Raw genomic sequence first — 18125 nt, forward strand, 5'->3', positions numbered from 1 at the left:
GAAAAAAAACGAAACAATTTTATTTTAAAATACAATTTTAAATAGTTTTACATAATTAAAACAAATCCGATCAGTCCAGCAGTATTATGTGATGTGGTCCATACTTCTCTGCAGCATATAAATAGTCCATCACACCATTCAGCAATCAGCAGAAAGTATATCTGGATGCTCCTCCCAAAACTTCTCGCCGATGACATCACAGTGCAAAACCTCAGTTTGGCTGCGCACACGTGACACCTCCACCTCTTTCTCCTCTGCGTCATCTGGTAACTTTATTACTTTCTTGCTGACAGAAATGACCTAGATGTATGTAAAAGGACTAAATCATTAGACCAGAGCCCACTGTCACAATACAAATGCATGACTACAGTATGTATGCAAGGGGTGAACAGAGGAGGGAAGACCAGAAGATAACTTTGCAGTTTTAGGGGGGTATTCAATGTGCCGCCGCTATTTCCGACAGGGGAAATAGCGGCGGCTCCCTAATCAACGCTGTCTTTAGCGACAGCATTGAGGCGCGATCACGACAGAACAGGCTCGACTTCAGAAGCCATCGGACCCGTCCTGCCGATAACGGCCTTGGATTGTCGCGATCCCGGCCACAGATCGCTAATCCATGGCCATTTTCGGGGCCACGCCCCCTTTGCACCAATCGGCAGGCAAGACATTGAATCCCGCCTGTCGTTCAGCTGTCAGGCTGACCGCAAACAGGCCAGTATCACGGCTTTCAGCAGGGATCGACAGCTGTGATCCTAGATTGAATAGCCCCCTTAGTCTTAAGGTATGCTAGAACCGTTTCAGGGTATGCTGGGATGTTTGGTTCCGCAGCAGTTAGAGGGACACATCCCCTGAAATGGACCATATTGCCCAGTTTGCAAATGGATTGGTTAAAACATGCACTTTTATTAATGCTGTCATGTTATAAACAGATAAGCAAAGGGCAGCGAGCTGTCAAACTAAATCCAATGCACAGTAAATATTAGATTTTTATGAGCTGGAGATAGGACACATTCAGCAATATTTGAATTCTCCAAGCACCCATTGTACACCAATAACCCTCTTACCTTATTCCATATTATGACAGAACCTTTCCTGAAGAGCAGAGGCTCATTGTTGTAGTTAATGTTGAACTCTGAAAACAGGATTTCATTCTTATCGGCAGCGAGCGTTCCCTGCAGTGAATTACAGAGAAGCAGTGGGTTATTATACCCACATGAAGGAGGGACCCACCCATGTGTGAGTACAAGTGGAGGAGGAGGAAAATGGCAATCACACAAGTCTGCTGAGGTCCTGAAGACAAATACTGATAAGAGCTGTGGCCAGAATGATTTTGGGGCTAGTTGGATAGATCAGGGGGAAGGGAGGGTTTGAGGGCCATTACTGATAATTGAATTGCCCCTAAATGAAGCGCATCAATCACATACAGACAGCTATAGAGATATCCTGAGCAGAGACAATATTCAACAAGCTGAAGCACCATTGGTGACAGGCTCGATTCAATTTTGCCTATTTATAGAAAATTCGCCATTAGAAATAAGACCACCACGCGTAGTTTTTATTTTTGCACGTGAAATACCAGTATAGAGAAAACACAAACCATATCCTATTTATGCCACTAGGTGGGGCCAGTGCTACAGGAATTCCAAGAACGTATACTGTATGTGACTATCTAACCAGTTATTTTCAGATAAAGAACAATGGGGTAAATGTAGGGAAAAGAGGGGAGACATTGCCCATAGAATGCAGGGGTATGGGTCGACCAAATTAAGGTAGACATGCATTGGGTCGACAGGCCTTATGTTGACATATGAAAAAGGGTCAAAAGGTCAACACAAGCATTAGGTCGAAAATGGGAAGGTCAACAGTCAAAAGGCCGACATGGATTTTTCACAGGTTTTTTTGTCCCTAATGTCGACACAATTGACATGGACAACAAAAAAAGTGCACCGCGTCTGCTCATCATGCTTTGGGCTTGGTGAATCGCTACGTTCTGCACACCATTATATTCTCCCTCCATGCCCAAGTGGATGGTGGGGCATGAAATATCTCCTGTCGGTACATGCCGGCTCAAAAAACATACAAACGTGAAAACCACATTTCCACCCTTTGACTATTATATATGTCAACCTTAACGACCGAATACAGCATAGAATGCTTACTCAGTAGCAGTGAACGGGACCCGGGTTACCCGTTTACACTGCCTAGCAATCTGGCTCCGATCCGAATAAAACCCTTCTTTTAACCCAGATTTGATCGTCGGATAACTGGACCCAGGTTTTTCAAAATGGTGCTTTCACTCCGCACAGAAACCCGGGTCGACCTGGATTATCTATGCAATGTGAAAGGGGTAAATGTGAGCAGTTTAAGATTCGGGGATTCCGCAGGATGTGCATCCCCTATAGTTTTCCCGTAAACAATGGCACTGGACAGCATGGTAGAGCAGTGACTAGTAATGCCTCACAGCTAGCAAGGTTTGGGTTTGATTCAAACCAAGGCTGTGTGTGTGGAGTTTAGATGTTCTCCCAGTCACTCTTGTTTCCTTGTCAAAAGGACTAAGGCATTAGTACTGTATATGAATCCTGTCCAGGACTGTATATACATTTCTACCAGAGATCTATGCTGCTATTACTAGATGATATTTATAATACTGCCGCTTAGAATTGCTCTGGAAGGGATTTTATTATATATACACACTTCTGGCATTTTACTGTGAGTAATAACTGAGCGAATAGGTGCAAATGTCTCTCCGTATCCCCTATAAGCGCAGATCCGTTACTCAGACCAGAAGACACTGTTAGGGGGAGGTAGTGGCAAAAATGCAGCATAACATGGTATTTGGGGGTGTATCACCTTCTGTGGGATCCTGTATGCATTAAAGATGGTGTTCGTGCCTCCGTACATGCCGCCATACTCCATCACCATATGATTAATCAAAAGCCAATAATCAAAGGATCCGTGATCTCGCTGGACCTTGGTATGCAGTTGCTGACCATAGCAAAGCCAGAGGACAGCCCCTCAGTACAGGCAGCTGTGACATCTGCATATTGCCGCATAGTACCCGTATAAGGGATAACAGCTGAGTGCATTAAAGTGCATCTCCGAACCGGCTCCAGAGAGGGTAAGAAGTTTTTCGTATATTGTTTAAGAGATTGTGAAAACGTAACACCCTACGGTATTATCTTAAAGAAGAAGAAGAACCTTTGAGAGGACAATATCTTGCCACATTGCTTAAGAAAAGGGATAGTAGAGAACAGTAGTACTCAACCTCAGTCCTCAAGTACCCCCAACAGTGCAGGTTTTCAAGGTCACCCGGCAGGTGCACAGATTCACTGACACATTTTAAAAGATCCAAAGGTGGGGCTAATTATTTTACTAGTGATTCTGTGAGGAGACCTGAAAAACATGCACTGTTGGGGGTACTTGAGGACTGGAGTTGAGAACCACTGGTATAGAATATATCTATGACCATGTCCCCATAAGCAATAGCTATGCAAATTCTGGGCCTAGGATTAAACACGCACAAAAAAACCACTGCCAGCTGTTGGTGACTGCCCACTTAAATATGCCCATCTTACCCGTAGCTTATCCTGAGCTTGAGCTGGAGTTAACCCACCCTTCTGTACCAGCATCCAGAACACGGTATTGTACTGGTTGTTGACGTGACCTGCAGAGACAGAATAAGACTGAAGAAGAAGGTGTACACGGTGGGTTTGTTTATTATTGAGTATGGAAATGTCAGAGCAGCTTTTGGAATAGAAGTGCTCTTCCCTCACTTATACCATCCCATACACCTCAGTGGGTTTCTGCTGCCTATTGGAGTATCAGGACCACTCATGTAGCAATATTTATAACCCAAGTCACTACTTGTCCTGTCCCTTTGGAAACTAGCGGTCTCCGCTTTGTATAGCAGACAGCGTTATAATTGCGGTCTCCACTGGATTTTGTATGTCCGCCTCTCTGCTATATCTTAGGTCCATCAGTGCAGGGTGCCCGCCGGCAGTTGTTTGTAGCCACAATAAAGCTTCTTCTGTACCGATGCGTTTCCCCGCCTTAGGATCTTTGCGAAAGCTGCAGATGCACTAAGGCAGGGAAACGCATCAATACACAAGAAGCTTTATTGTGGCTACAAACAACTGCCGGTCAGCACCCTACACCGATGGACCTAAGATATAGCAGAGAGGCGGACATACAAAATCCAGCGGAAACTGCAAGTGTAACGCTGTCTGCTGTACAAAGGGGAGACCGTTAGTTATCATCCCCAGGATATATCTGGATGCTTAGCACTTATTGTGTTCCGTCCGTGACAGCTATTTGTGGCTATAGAGATAAGGAGATTGGGCCTTCTGTGATTGGATGAACTTTATCCTAATAACCAGAAGATTGACCGTTTACTAACACTTTAACCACAGACGCTGACTATGGCCCTTATTCAGATCTGAGCTCAGTACTAATTTGTTCTCAAAATGGGCAAAACCATGTGCACTGCAGGTGAGTCAGATGTAACATGTGCACAGAGAATTCAATTTGGGTGGGGTGTGTTGAAACTGAAATCTAAATTGCAGTGTAAACATAATGCAGCCAGTATTTACCTTGCACAGAAACAAAATAACTCACACAAATCTAACTCTCTCTCTCTATACATGTTACATCTGCCCCACCTGCAGTGCACATGGTTGTGCCCATTTTGAGAACAAATTTGTACTGAGCTCAGATCTGAATAAGGGCCTATATGTGTGTAATACGCATATGGATTGGAACCTACTATTAATATATTGGTTAGAGCCTACTAACCATTGATATTTTAGAACCACCGGCCGGTGTGTATGAATGTATACTGTATTGTCTAAAGGAAATTAATTTATTTATTTTTGTTATTTATTAAATCTAGTTTTTTTAATTATTGCAACTGGCTATTGCTCTACTTATTAAGATGTACCTGGTTCCGAGCGCTGTCTATTGTATATCTTTTATATTCAACCTACACATTATGATGGGTGGGGTGACATAACTTGAATATATTAATCTTCTCTTAATTTAATTTCTGGCTTTAGTACTCTTTGAGCTTGTGCAGAGTAACATAACCAATTTTGTCTCCAGCATTAAAACAAGATCAGATTAAGAATTAAACTGTCCTATTGTTTATAACTGTACACAATACACGAACCTTTATATCATGGGGATTTCTTTTTCCATTAGTCACATACAGAGAAGACATCTTGTCAGCTGAACCAGCACGAATAGAAACAATGGTATATATTCAATTGATGCCGGATCCATTGCGAAATTCTTTTGCCTGAATGAATCAGTCATCCATCATTCAATGCAGCGGCCAAATCAGCCGCTGATTGAAACTCACCCGGCCGGCATGGGGACCCGGTGAGTGCAGCAGGAGCCGGGACGGAGCCGGGTGAGCTGCTCTCACCTGGCCCAGCAGCAGGTGGGGATGGGAGGCAGCGGGAGGGTGCGGACGGCGTCGTGTAAACTGCTGCTGCTCACCCGGTGCCGTCCTTCTTGCCTCATTCCAGCATCTTTTTATGTACGATTGAGATTGCCGAAAACATAGCCAAAAGCTTTTGGTTTTGGCTGTGTTTCAGTCAAAAGCAGGGCTGTGGAGTCGGTAGATAAATGGTCCGACTCCTCGACTCCTCTGTATTAATATGCAAATGTATTTGATACATTCCTTGAAGGAAAGAAAGGCAACATACATATTATTACTACAGAAACTAGAGGCTGGGAAGCCAACAGTCTACTGTATTGAACAGTTTAAGCAAAGGACAAACACAATGTTTGTCCGCTGGTTTGCTTGCTCGTCACCGTTCAATTCACAGACACAAGGAACGATTTCTTTACCGAATCGTTACTGGCGACGAAAAATGGTGCCTGTACATCAATTTGAACCAGCATAAGGAATGGCTTAGCCAAGGTAAACAAACGACCCCGCGCATGAAACAATATCTTCATCCGCGTAAAAAGATGTTGTGCGTATGGTGGGAGAGCTTAGTTGAATTTTTCGAGGTACTGAAAACCTTATTGAACGTTTGAAATAAGTTGTAAACTACAAGGGAGAATACATATATAAGTATTGGTGTTCCGAATTGTGCGTTGCGTGCCATATAGTGAAGCACATGAAAAGCATGCTTTTTCACGGTCACTTAACATGTTAGTTTTGCGGTTAAGTGAGGCACTGCATGCATTAGTCTTTATTCTTACAGTAGAGAAGTCATTAATTATAATTTTCGGAGTCGGAGTTGGAGTCGGTACGTTGTTTGCCGTCTCCGACCCCAGGTACTCGAAATTTACTCCGACTCCGACTCCACAGCCCTGGTCAAAAGCAGGTAAACCGCCATCTTTTCGGCAAGACGGCAGTTTCGACATGCATTGAATATACCCCCCTTGTCTATTAATTTACTATGAACCAGTGACATTAAGAAGCTACTGCACCCGTTATCTGTAGGTGATCAGTGAACGGTAAAGGTGACAAGATCATTTAAAAAAGGATCCTTACAATCGACCTGTCTCCAGCTTAGGTAATCCTTTAAGTTTTCCTCACTGGGGTACAACACCACTCTTCCGTCAAAGCCTGGGGGATAGAGGATTGGCTGGTCTGGAAAGAATTCCTTCCAATAGAAGACGTAGCTGGAGGCAAACTGTGAGACCACGTGCGTCATAAACTTGCTTACACATAGAAAGAGACAAGGAGGGAAAAAGGAAAAGGAAACAAAGATTTTCACAGTTGTAAACTAGGATCAATTGGTAAATAATATATTAAAACCCATTGTATACTTGCACATTAGATTAAATACATTCACCCCTGATTTCAAGGACATGCATTACAAATCAAACTCTGTATATTCAGGGTATAACAGAAGAAGGAACCAGTCTGACAAATGCCCAGATATGAAGAAGGATACAGGAGCTTGCCAGACAAATATATAATGGGGAAATTTACTAAGATGGGGGTTATTTCACATGGGGTCAGAATCTATTCCCTGTTTATGCAGCACCTCCTAGAAGATAATAGATACTATCTGATTGGTTGTCCATAGCAACATCCCATGTAAAATACAACTCCCAGCTTTGCAAATTTCCCTCAATTAGTCACGGAGGAAAAAATTCCATACAAAAATGTGTGGGTCCCAGGGACCCCTCACTTCATAAAGGTTGGGGTTCCGTCACTGTTTCTGGGTTCCATCACATATTATGCTTTTGAGCTACCCCCCACCCCGTCACTACAATGCCTCTTTAAAAGGGAAGAAGAAAGAGTGAGTGGAGTGAGAGATAGACAAGGAGGATGTCAGGAGAAGAGAGGGAGCAAAAAGAGAGAAAAGAGAAATAGGTAGAGAGGGCTGATCTGGGAGAGAGGGCTTCATGGAAAAAAGAGGGAATGAGAGAGGGTGTCAGAGAAATGGGGAGAAGCAAGAGGGAGGGGTACAAGCAGGAGTAAGAGAGAATGTCAGGAAGTGAATGATGGGTGCAAGAGAGTGAGTTTGTCAGGGAGAGAAGGGGTGTCAAGGAAAAAGAGATCGTATCAGGCAGAGAAAGGTTAAACACGAAGTGAGAGAGCACGAGAGACAGCGCCACGTAGAGAGTGAGAGGTGAGGAGTCTCCCGTTCCCCAGAGGCTAGAGGGGGTGGGGTGCTATGTCCCCAGGGAAATACTCCGTCCGCCCAGCTCTCCTGCTCCCCAGCTTGGCTGTGGCTAGAGGGGGTGGGGTGCTGTGTCCCCAGGGAAATACTCCGTCCACCCAGCTCTCCTGCTCCCCAGCTTGGCTGCGGCTAGAGGGGGTGGGGTGCTGTGTCCCCAGGGAAATACTCCGTCCGCCCAGCTCTCCTGCTAGGCTGCGGCTAGAGGGGGTGAGGTGCTGTGTCCCCAGGGAAATACTCCGTCCACCCAGCTCTCCTTGCTCCCCAGCTTGGCTGCGGCTAGAGGGGGTGGGGTGCTGTGTCCCCAGGGAAATACTCCGTCCGCCCAGCTCTCCTGCGGCTAGAGGGGGTGAGGTGCTGTGTCCCCAGGGAAATACTCCGTCCACCCAGCTCTCCTGCTCCCCAGCTAGGCTGCAGCTAGAGGGGGTGGGGTGCTGTGTCCCCAGGGAAATACTCCATCCACCCAGCTCTCCTGCTCCCCAGCTAGGCTGCGGCTAGAGGGGGTGAGGTGCTGTGTCCCCAGGGAAATACTCCGTCCACCCAGCTCTCCTGCTCCCCAGCTAGGCTGCAGCTAGAAGGGGTGGGGTGCTGTGTCCCCAGGGAAATACTCCGTCCACCCAGCTCTCCTGCTCCCCAGCTAGGCTGCAGCTAGAGGGGGTGAGGTGCTGTGTCCCCAGGGAAATACTCCGTCCACCCAGCTCTCCTTGCTCCCCAGCTTGGCTGCGGCTAGAGGGGGTGGGGTGCTGTGTCCCCAGGGAAATACTCCGTCCGCCCAGCTCTCCTGCGGCTAGAGGGGGTGAGGTGCTGTGTCCCCAGGGAAATACTCCGTCCACCCAGCTCTCCTGCTCCCCAGCTAGGCTGCAGCTAGAGGGGGTGGGGTGCTGTGTCCCCAGGGAAATACTCCATCCACCCAGCTCTCCTGCTCCCCAGCTAGGCTGCGGCTAGAGGGGGTGAGGTGCTGTGTCCCCAGGGAAATACTCCGTCCACCCAGCTCTCCTGCTCCCCAGCTAGGCTGCAGCTAGAAGGGGTGGGGTGCTGTGTCCCCAGGGAAATACTCCGTCCACCCAGCTCTCCTGCTCCCCAGCTAGGCTGCAGCTAGAGGGGGTGAGGTGCTGTGTCCCTGGGGCAATACTCAGGACGCCGGGCTCTCTTGCTCAGTTGCAGCAGAGCGCTTTTCAGGGGACCAGCTCATTGCGTAAAATTGAGTCCCGTGCCCATTCCGGGTAAAATAAATAGCATGCATTTACAATCACTGCTATTCAGTTAGGGTTTACACTATATAATATACAATGTAGGATATTACTGACCTTGCCCGTCTTTTGTACCAGTTGGATTTCTTGTGAAAGACAAAGCTATATTCATCACTTTGCCCATAAGCCAGACATATGTCTTTTAGTTCAGAAAGTACATTCTGGGCGCAGCGATTCATGAGATGAAGAGCGCGGGCATCGTTGGGTTTAACGAAATTGTGCTGCTCAGAGAATCTGCCAAAGAAAGTGGACAGAGCTGAGGCATATACAAGGAGGGATACTTATGCAGTCAGTGACAGTATGAACCAGACATTGGGGGACATTTACTAAGATGTGTATTCTATTTGACATAGGATGTTGCTATGGACAACCAATCAGAATCTACTTCTAATTTATTTAGCACCTTCTAGAAGATAATAGATAGTCTCTGATCGGTTGCCCATAGCAACATCCCATGTAAAATACAACTCCCATCTTTGTAAATTTCCCCCGTTATGTTTAAAGGCTTAAGTCACTGATGGCTAACCTTGACACTCCAGCTGTTGTTGAACTACACATCCCAGCATGCCCTGCTAGAGCTTTACTATTTTGACATGCTAAAACGGATGCAGGGCATGCTGGGATGTGTAGTTCAACAACAGCTGGAGTGTCAAGGTTAGCCATCACTGGCTTAAGTAAATAAATCCAATTACCTGCGGCGGTGTTCAGCCGCACTGAAGGCCCATACACACTGGGCGACTGAGCTGAAAGCCGCTCAAAACAGAAAAGTTTGAGCGGCTTTCATCTCAAAGCCGCCCAGTGTGTATGGCCAGAAGGTGAGCGCTGCTGCATCATCACCGGGAAAGCCACTCATCTACTGGTATTACCTGCAGATGGGCGGCTTTGAGAACAGCTTTGCATAGCGCTGCGCTATGCAAAGCCACCTCCCCTGACCGCGGCAGGCCCCTGCTCAGCGGCTTTCCCCCCCAGCAATGACAGCGATCATCGTTGTCCATACGTATATGACCATAACATGTGGCTAATGTGATTTAGCCTTAAAGCTGGGTACACATTATGCAATTTTCCTTAATGATAAAAAAATATTGTTAATGATGTTAGCGTTCAGTGTGTATCCACTATATTGTTCACAATGCATGGTCCCAGGGGTCGTTACAGATTTCACCTATTGTCTGAACATGCAGTCTAATGTGAGAATATTTCCAGCAACTGCATGTTAGGCAGCGCTTCCAGGTGATCTCAGTGAGCAATATCGGTTAGTGTATTAGCGATATATCGACCGCTCCACAGTGCCACTGATATGTTAACTGTCAGAATTAGCATCATTAAGAATGTCAGCCAGTGTGTACTCAGCATAATGCTAGACCCCGCTGATGTATGCCAGATTGTTTAGTGTGCATGGTGGCGTAATGTAATGCTACATCACACCACCGGTGATACACGCATGCCCCTAGTGTGTACCCAGCTTCACCAGACCTAGCAATACAGTGTGTACAGGCTGCATGCTCCCCTGTGCCGGTGACTGATCTCTTGCACACTAGGTTAGTACGGAATGCAGTCACTATGTCTACAAGCATTAGGGTGACAGTCATTGGGTCGACCACTATAGGTCGACATGGTCAACATAAAAGAAGGTCGACTAGAGTTTTTCATTTTTTTTTTAAGGTGGTTTTTCATATTTAACTATCCATGGGGGCATACAGTGAGAGATTATAACAGTGTCCGAAGCATGGCGAGGAGATACATTACACTTATAGTGTCCATGTCGACATAAACGGACAGACACAAAAAAAAACATTGATAAATGTCGACTCCATACCTTACTACTATAGAAGGGCCTCCATGATGCTTACCAGTTCATGAGACACAGATGTGTAAAAGGGATAATGCATCTGCGTCTACCAAGCATCATGCCACCTCACCCTGTACCGTCCTTTGATTGAGGAAAAGCAGGTGTCTACTAAAGAGCACGGAGTAGAAATATGGGCCATATGGTATGCTGCCAGTATTAGTTGCACAGCACCGTAATACCACAAGTTACTTAAACATCCAGTCACAACGACAGCCGCAGCGAGCGTACACACGGGGCCAGCGACTTCACTACGACACCATTGGCGACAACCAATTACCCGGGCGGCCGGTCACATGACCTCACCTGTGAAAGTTCCTGCCGTCCACCCTCACGACCACCCAGCAGTTCTGCAGGCACGTGTCCGGGGCTTCGAAGTGTCTCACGTACTCGAACTTGCTCTTCGCCATGTTTTTTCCACACTGCAAATGGCGTATACGGGAGAGAAGAACGGGCAGCCGCAGCCTGCTCTGTAGTATCAACCTGAGTCCTCGCTCCCGCATGGTGGTGGAAGCGGAAGTATAGCTTGTGGCTGCGTCTCCATAGTAACCATATAACAACCCTCTGCTACCTTCTCCAGCACCAACACATGGGAAGAAGTGACGTTGTGCAACCTCTAAACTCTCCCCCCAATGCAAGCGTCAGATCACCGAGCGTTCCGAAACAGCCTCACCGACAAGTCCCATCCCATTGCAAGCCCTGAGCGGCCATATTTGATGAGGGCTAATAGACGAACAGGAGCAAAAAACATACGGAGAGAGATTCATACACATACGATCCACTTGTTGAAACTGGCCACTTTTCAGATCGGAAGGGTCGAAATGTAATACAGTTTTAAAATCGCGTAGTAGGAGGTTTGACACATACGAGCACCCGTAGAAGAGTGGTCCTCCCCAAGGTAGCAGCTAGTTCCCCTTCGCCGTAAGGACCTGGGGAGGAGAGGGGGCGGGAGAGGGGGCGGGAGAGGAGGAGCAAGGTCAGAACAAGACAACTTTTTTTTGAGCCGACATGTGCCGACAGGCGGTATTTCATGCCCTACCATCCACTAGGGCGTGGAGGAGGTTATTAAAGCTGTGGCGAGCGAAGCGAGCCACCGTGCCCGAAGCATTGCGAGCGAAGCGAGCTATGCGAGGGTCCATTTGGGTCCCTTCTTCTGAACTTGCTCCTCCTCTCCCTGCCCCATCTCCTCCCCAGGTCCTTACGGTGAAGGGGAACTAGTCTCAACCGTCCTCCCAATCCTAGAAGCTCAGTGGAGTGTAATAATAAATCTGTCTGGCAGCTGCCACATAGACAGGGGGGAGCCTGTATTGAGAGGCTGGGAGTTATACACCAGTGCTCAGGAAGCGGAGGGCCCATGCTCACATTTCCTCCATTGTAGCAACAGACTTTTAGTTCACTCTGATCAGTTCCATCTCTGTGCTGCAGTCTCGCTGTCACTTTGCAGGATGACCAGTCTCTGAGTGCACAAGTCAAACTTCATACCATGCATATTATTAATCTGTTATGGGTGTACATATGTCTGCATGCATAGAGTTTATATAGGAGTATAAGTACATTTATGTCCATAGTTAGTTGTTAGAGAACACTTTTATGATGTCTAATGAAGTAAAGCAGAGGAAGAAAGGGGGCAATTCGACTGCTGCCAAGGAAGCAAAGGATACTCAGCGGAGTGGCACTGCCATTGGACAGCGGAATGGTCAGCGGAGTGGCACCCCTTCAGGACAGCAGGATGGTCAGCGGGCTGGCACCCCCTCAGGACAGCAGGCTGGTCAGCGGAGTGGCACTGCCTCAGCACGGCGGGCACAGGGTGAGCAACCGGGGAAGGTTGTGGCTGATTCTTCGGCCCATGGAAGCAGATCCGCGTGTGCAGATGTCAGGACGGTGCTGTGCTCCCTGTGTTTGGCGATATGTGTGGCGTTGATATGGTAAGTGTTTCGTGATTTTACTATCTTATGTACTCCTGCCATAATGACTGCTGGTTTCACTCCACTGTTTGCACACAAATTAGTATATCACATACTAGCTCTTTAAACTTACACTAGGTTAAAGTATATAATATTCAGTATGACATCCTGTAGATGTGTGGTATAGGGTACCGACAGTCGGGATCCCGACAGTCATTAGCCCAATGTCCGGATCCCTACTGCCCAGACTCAGACAGCATGGCGAGCGCAACAAAGCCCCTTGTGGGCTCGATGCGGGCACGAAGGCTTGCCACCTATTCTATTCTCCCTCTATGGGGGTCGCGTCCGGCACCCATGGATAGCCAGACCCTTATCACTAATACCGCTTTCACACTGCCAAAACGTTTCAAAAACCGGTATTTTTAAACGGTATTTAAAACTGGTCTGAGCCTTCACATTGCATTAGATTACCGTTTTAAATACCGTTTAAGTACCATTCACATCAGTCAACCCATTTAATTCCCATAACACGTTTCAAGGCAGAATGCAGGGAACAGCCTATCACAGGTCTGTAATCTGTTGATTTTACTAAATACCGTTTCAGAGCCATTCTCACTGCATAAAAAGCGGCTCTGAAACATGTAGGACTCTGCTTTTTAAACGTTTTGAAATACCGGTTATCTTTAACCGGTAAATGAACTCTGGCGTTTTCCCATTGCAGCCTTAAACGTTTTGAAATGGGAAAAAAACGGCAATATACCGTTTAACAAGTGCGGTGTGAAAGGGGTATGAGTGTTGTGCTCCTTTGCTCAGCCTGGGTGTCAGTATATGATACCGATCGGGGAATTGGGAGAATGATACAGTGGAGAACCAATCTGTGCCTAGAGGGCCATATACACTAGATGATATATAGTTAACGATATAAATAATAGCAATCTCGTTAATGCTATATCGTTCATATCATCCAGTGTGTATGCTCAACATTATTAATGACGTGCACTCCCAAGTTCGCTAATGATATCTACTATCGCCTGTACATGCACGTCAATGTTGACTATATTGTCAATGGCTGCATGTTCAGTGGGGGCCGGGTGATTTCACTGAACAATATCACTTACAAAGCATACTGCAATGTGTAGTCTCACATCTGGAGAGCCACAGGTTAAGTGGCATACACATGGTGCAATTTAAGCAGTATTAAGGAAGCACATGTGTGTACACCCTTTAGCAATGTGCGTCACCACCGCCCACTGAGATAGTGTATGCTCTGTCTACCCCAGAGTCGGCCTTAGGCATAGGCAAACTAGGCAATTGCCTAGGGCATTTGGAATGCCTAGGGGCATCAGCAGCTTCTGCTGATTAAAATGATATGCAGCATGCCTATATTCTGTGTGTGAGTGAGGCTGTATCTGCTTATGAAATAGTGTATTCATGGAAATCACTGTATCATAGCATTATCTATGCAGGTACTAATTTGAATTGTAGGTACTATTGTGTGGCCATGCCCCTTCCCAGCAAGAACACACCCCTGTTTGGGCTGCGCACCGAATGTGTGCACTGTTTCTATTTGAAATATTGCGGGTAGGGGCACCAAAATGATGACTGCTATGATGAGGGTTGATGGTGCTGGGAAAGGGGAGCAGGGTCAGAGGCGGAACTAGTGGCGGTGCTAAGGGGCAGCAGACAAAATCTTGCCTAGGGCGTCATTTAGGCTAGGGCCGGCTCTGGTCTACCCTGCTTAGATTGCAGTGTTTGCCTATAAGCATAGACAAAAACCTGCTCCACACAGACCGTCCACACACATCGCTGGTGCAATGCATGTGTGCAGTGATGTGTGCTGAGCAATCTGTGCTTAGGCAGCTCGCTCAGCACGGAGCACCCATTGCCCCATGTGTCCGGGACTTTAGCCGCGCCTGGTCTAGATCATTCGCCCAAGAGTTCTTTGGAAAACGATATCGCTCACGAAGCATTTATCTACACAGTCTATGCAATGATATTTTGCCGTGGGCACTGTCTCACTTCATACCTCTCAAAGGTTTGATTACATCTCTTCTCTTTTTATAGGCCACGCATGTCAAACCTGAGGCCCTCCAGGTGTTGTGAAACTACACATCCCAGCATGCCTTTAATAGCAAAATTGTGGCAAGGCATAATGGGACTTGTAGTTTCAAAACAGCTGGAGGGCCGCAGGTTTCACATGCCTGTTGTTATAGACCATAAATGTGTCGGCAATAGTCCCTGGTGATCACTCAGTTTTTATTAAAGTGCCAGTAGAATTATTTTCATATTTTGGAGACTGCATACTGCCACATTTGAGAGGATGCTAGAGGAATAACCTTGCTGCTTAATGATGTAGGTAAATTCGGATCCAGTCAACCCCACCCTTGACACAGCTTAATAATCGGGAGAGGAGGTGCCGCTCCAAGCGCTGTATCCTCCATCAGTGTGAATGGGAACCTGGTCGCTCGACCTCATGCACAGCAACCCGGCAACGGACCCAGAAGAACCCTTCTTTTTTTTACTGGAATATAATGCCGGGTTGCTGGACCCGGTAAGCCCTTTCAGATCGCACCTATTACTGGGTCAAACCAGCATGAATCTGGTAATTGGTGCGATCTGAAAGGGGTAATTCAGACGTGTCCTCATTCCACCCATCCATTGTGTAATGCTTCATCATGGTTAGCAATTCCCAAAATGCATAGAGAGTGCATAACATTCTGCTGCACTTGATTCCTCATGCACCCATGTCGTTCAGTTATCAAGAGTGAGCAGTGAGTGAATGCATCTGGCCAAAATCCTCCTGGCACAACATTGGCTTCCCATGCCATGTAGACGTTACCTTATTGTCCTCATTCTGACAGACACCCTTCCCTGTGAGCCGAACCTCCACTGCTGCCCACCAGCAGAACCCCATGAGCAAAATGGCAGCATATGTGCAGAGATATAGGGGAATACCGATGAGCAGAACAGAAGCTCGACCTTTATATTAATACTGTAACTGAATAAAACGTAGGTGGAGTGCATGTGGCAGCCATAGAAATACTCTGTATTGAATACTTCTGATTGTTCAGAGTTGGTCACCTGAGGGCCCTGTACATACAACAGCTGCAGAGGTGTCTTTTATAAATAGACTCCCCCTGCATGCTTCAGTGATCTGCTGCTGTGTCCAAGGATGAAGTATCGAATCATATGCAAAAACATCGGCCATCTAAGTAACCCTCAGGTTACACAGGATGGCTTTTTTTCTCTCCGTCAGGGCCAGAGAACCTGCCGACAGTCCACCCACCATCTGTGTTTTAATAATGCACGAAAAGTTTTCCAATTGCTTAGTTGTGCTGTGTTCACTGGCGTATCTATAATGGGTGCGCAGTGCACACGGGCCCCTAGGTCTAGGAGGGGGCCCTTACACCGCACAACCTCCACCCATTGAATTGTACTCGCCGCTCTATTGCTTCGAGAGTACAGCGGCAAAAATCACTGGGAAAATGGCCACCACGACCGTTTTATGGTGAGTAGTGGATGTGCAATAGGTGTCCTTGGGAACGCGATGTGAGCACCATTTTCCCAGAGACCTGCGCATGCCCAGTAGACTCTGGGACAATTCCAGAGTCTACTGCACCGCCAGAAAGGAAGGGGCCTGTGTGCAGCCTCCATTCTTAAAGCACCTCTGGCTCTGTGTTTGGGTAGTTTGTTTTCTACAATTGTTGTTGTCTTTCTGGGGTCCAGATAGGGGCCGCCATGCCTGTACTTTATTAGGGTGTGGATTATAAGGTCAATAGTCGACCACTATTGGTCGGGAAATGGAAAAGGTCGACATTAACAAAATGTTGACACAAGCAAAAGGACAACAAGAAATTGATTGACACAGGAAAAGGTCAACATAAATTTTTCAAAGTTTTTTTTTTTTTTGTCTGTCGACATGGACTCCCCATTATTGTAAGACTTACTATGCTCGCCATGCTTTGGGTTTATTGTCTCGCTACATTCGGTACTCTACTATGTATTTTCCCACTATGTCGACCTGGATGGTGAAGTAAGAACAAAAAAAAAAAAAAAACATGTCGACCTTTTTATGCATCGGCCAGTAGTGGTCTACCTAGACACTGTTGACCTATCGACCAGATACCCTTTAGGGTTGACATTGTGAAGGTCAACATACATTACGGTGACCACTAACATCCGACATGGCTTTTGTCGACATGGACGTGTGAACCTTCAGACCCTATTGGTCCGAAGATTGACACAAGCATGGGAAGGTCAACAGTAAAAATGTCGACATGAGTTTGTCACGTTTTTTTTGCCCTTAATTTTGACGAAAGTCAACATGGACACCGTATCAGTGTACCACATGGCTCACTGCCACCTTTAGTGGTCGACCTTCATAGTGTCTACCTAGCGACCGTATCCCAGTCTGATAGTATCTAGGCTCAAGTCCTTTCATATTATGTAGCATGTGCAGTGTATGGCTAAATCTATTATACAACATTAATTGTGTTCTTCTCCTATTTCAGGACTGTATTTCAGCATTCACAGAACTTTGCTATCCTTGAACAGAAGTACCAGGCTCTGCAGTCCCGGTCATCAGCACTAGAGGAGCTGGAAAGTAAAGTTGGGCACATTATTGGAAAGGTAAATTTATTATTTGTCTTAGCAGTATCCTCTATGCAGTTCTCCTACTGTCAGGGTGTGAGCACCTGGTATTGGTTGTTCATGTTTCGAGGTGACTGATCTGGAAACAACCTGTAGCCAATCGGAGCACTGCTCTGTCACACAGTTACACCAATTAGAACATTTACATTGATGCCAATCCTGCATTATATTAGAACATTGGTGCTTTCACCTAGTAACTGACAATTAAAAGCCAAGCGGTCAACCTGTTGTGGAGGCCGATCAGGTAAGCTTTACACACTTACCTATTCTCTGGTTGATATGTTAAGCCGGGCATCACAACTGGGCAGGCATTTAAATTTGCCTGCCCATCTGTGATGTTGGTATCAGCAGTCACTGGAGCCGGTATAGAGCCGGTTGACATGTCGCCTCTGTACACACGCATGAAGGTGCACCAATCGTTTGGATATATTGGCATTGGATGTAGTGCAGGGCAACACGGTAAGTCTGTGAATGTCATTCAAGGCATATCGAATGTACTCACCTGGCAATCCACTACCGATATATCTGTTGTCTATATGGAGATAAAAACATACATCGGCTAGTGTGTACCCAGTGACAGACCATGTTAGTCTGTGTAGCACTCATAGCTGTATGTTCCCCATCAAAAATATTCGGTAAATATTTAAAAATATATAGCAGAAAATAACACAAGGAAAATAAATAATTTTTCCATACTAGACAATGGCCAGCTCTGTTTTTGCTTATTGCCAGCCACCTATTGAATGTTGCCCATTCCGACGGCATTGAAGACGGAGTTCGACAAAACAGATTCGACTTGAAAACAAGTCGGATCTGTTTTGTTGGAAACGGC

The 18125-nt window shown here is 46.4% G+C and overlaps 2 protein-coding genes across 5 annotated transcripts in view; one reads left to right on the forward strand and one right to left on the reverse strand.

The window, feature by feature from the left end:
- On the reverse strand, positions 1–11550 carry THG1L (tRNA-histidine guanylyltransferase 1 like). 3 transcript variants are annotated; one of them, XM_083181677.1, is made up of 7 exons: positions 11046–11172; positions 10744–10823; positions 8951–9127; positions 6506–6675; positions 3576–3664; positions 1065–1172; positions 1–300 (listed from the first exon to the last, which is right to left on the reverse strand). In XM_083181677.1, the coding sequence occupies exons 3-7, from the start codon at positions 9070–9072 to the stop codon at positions 139–141; spliced, it is 651 nt and encodes a 216-aa protein (XP_083037803.1). In that variant the 5' UTR covers positions 9073–9127; positions 10744–10823; positions 11046–11172; the 3' UTR covers positions 1–138. The 3 variants fall into 3 exon arrangements, with proteins under 3 accessions (XP_083037803.1, XP_083037802.1, XP_083037804.1); XM_083181676.1 differs by lacking the exon at positions 10744–10823 and having other exon boundaries at positions 11046–11550; XM_083181678.1 differs by lacking the exons at positions 10744–10823; positions 11046–11172 and having other exon boundaries at positions 6506–6671; positions 8951–9091.
- IKBIP (IKBKB interacting protein) overlaps positions 11365–18125 on the forward strand; it is a 20472-nt gene continuing 13711 nt past the window's right edge. The window contains exons 1-2 of one of the 2 annotated variants that reach the window (XM_083181674.1): positions 11365–12664; positions 17155–17272. In XM_083181674.1, coding sequence (XP_083037800.1) covers positions 12330–12664; positions 17155–17272 — 453 coding nt within the window. In that variant the 5' untranslated portion in view covers positions 11365–12329. The remainder of the gene's footprint in view (positions 12665–17154; positions 17273–18125) is intronic. The other variant, XM_083181675.1, reaches the window with a different exon arrangement.

The sequence above is a fragment of the Crinia signifera genome, chromosome 4 (genome assembly GCF_055691185.1).
Source record: "Crinia signifera chromosome 4, ASM5569118v1, whole genome shotgun sequence".
Classification (NCBI taxonomy): domain Eukaryota; kingdom Metazoa; phylum Chordata; class Amphibia; order Anura; family Myobatrachidae; genus Crinia; species Crinia signifera.

What these genes read in the sequence shown, in the direction of transcription:
- THG1L (XM_083181676.1), bottom strand. Translation starts at nt 11,242, where the DNA reads ATGCGGGAGCGAGGACTCAGGTTGATACTACAGAGCAGGCTGCGGCTG. An exon ending in GACGGCAGGAACTTTCACAG is followed by an intron (nt 9,128 to 11,045) that starts GTGAGGTCATGT and finishes TTTCTTTGGCAG; the next exon opens with ATTCTCTGAGCAGCACAATT. An exon ending in TGGTACAAAAGACGGGCAAG is followed by an intron (nt 6,676 to 8,950) that starts GTCAGTAATATC and finishes TCTATGTGTAAG; the next exon opens with CAAGTTTATGACGCACGTGG.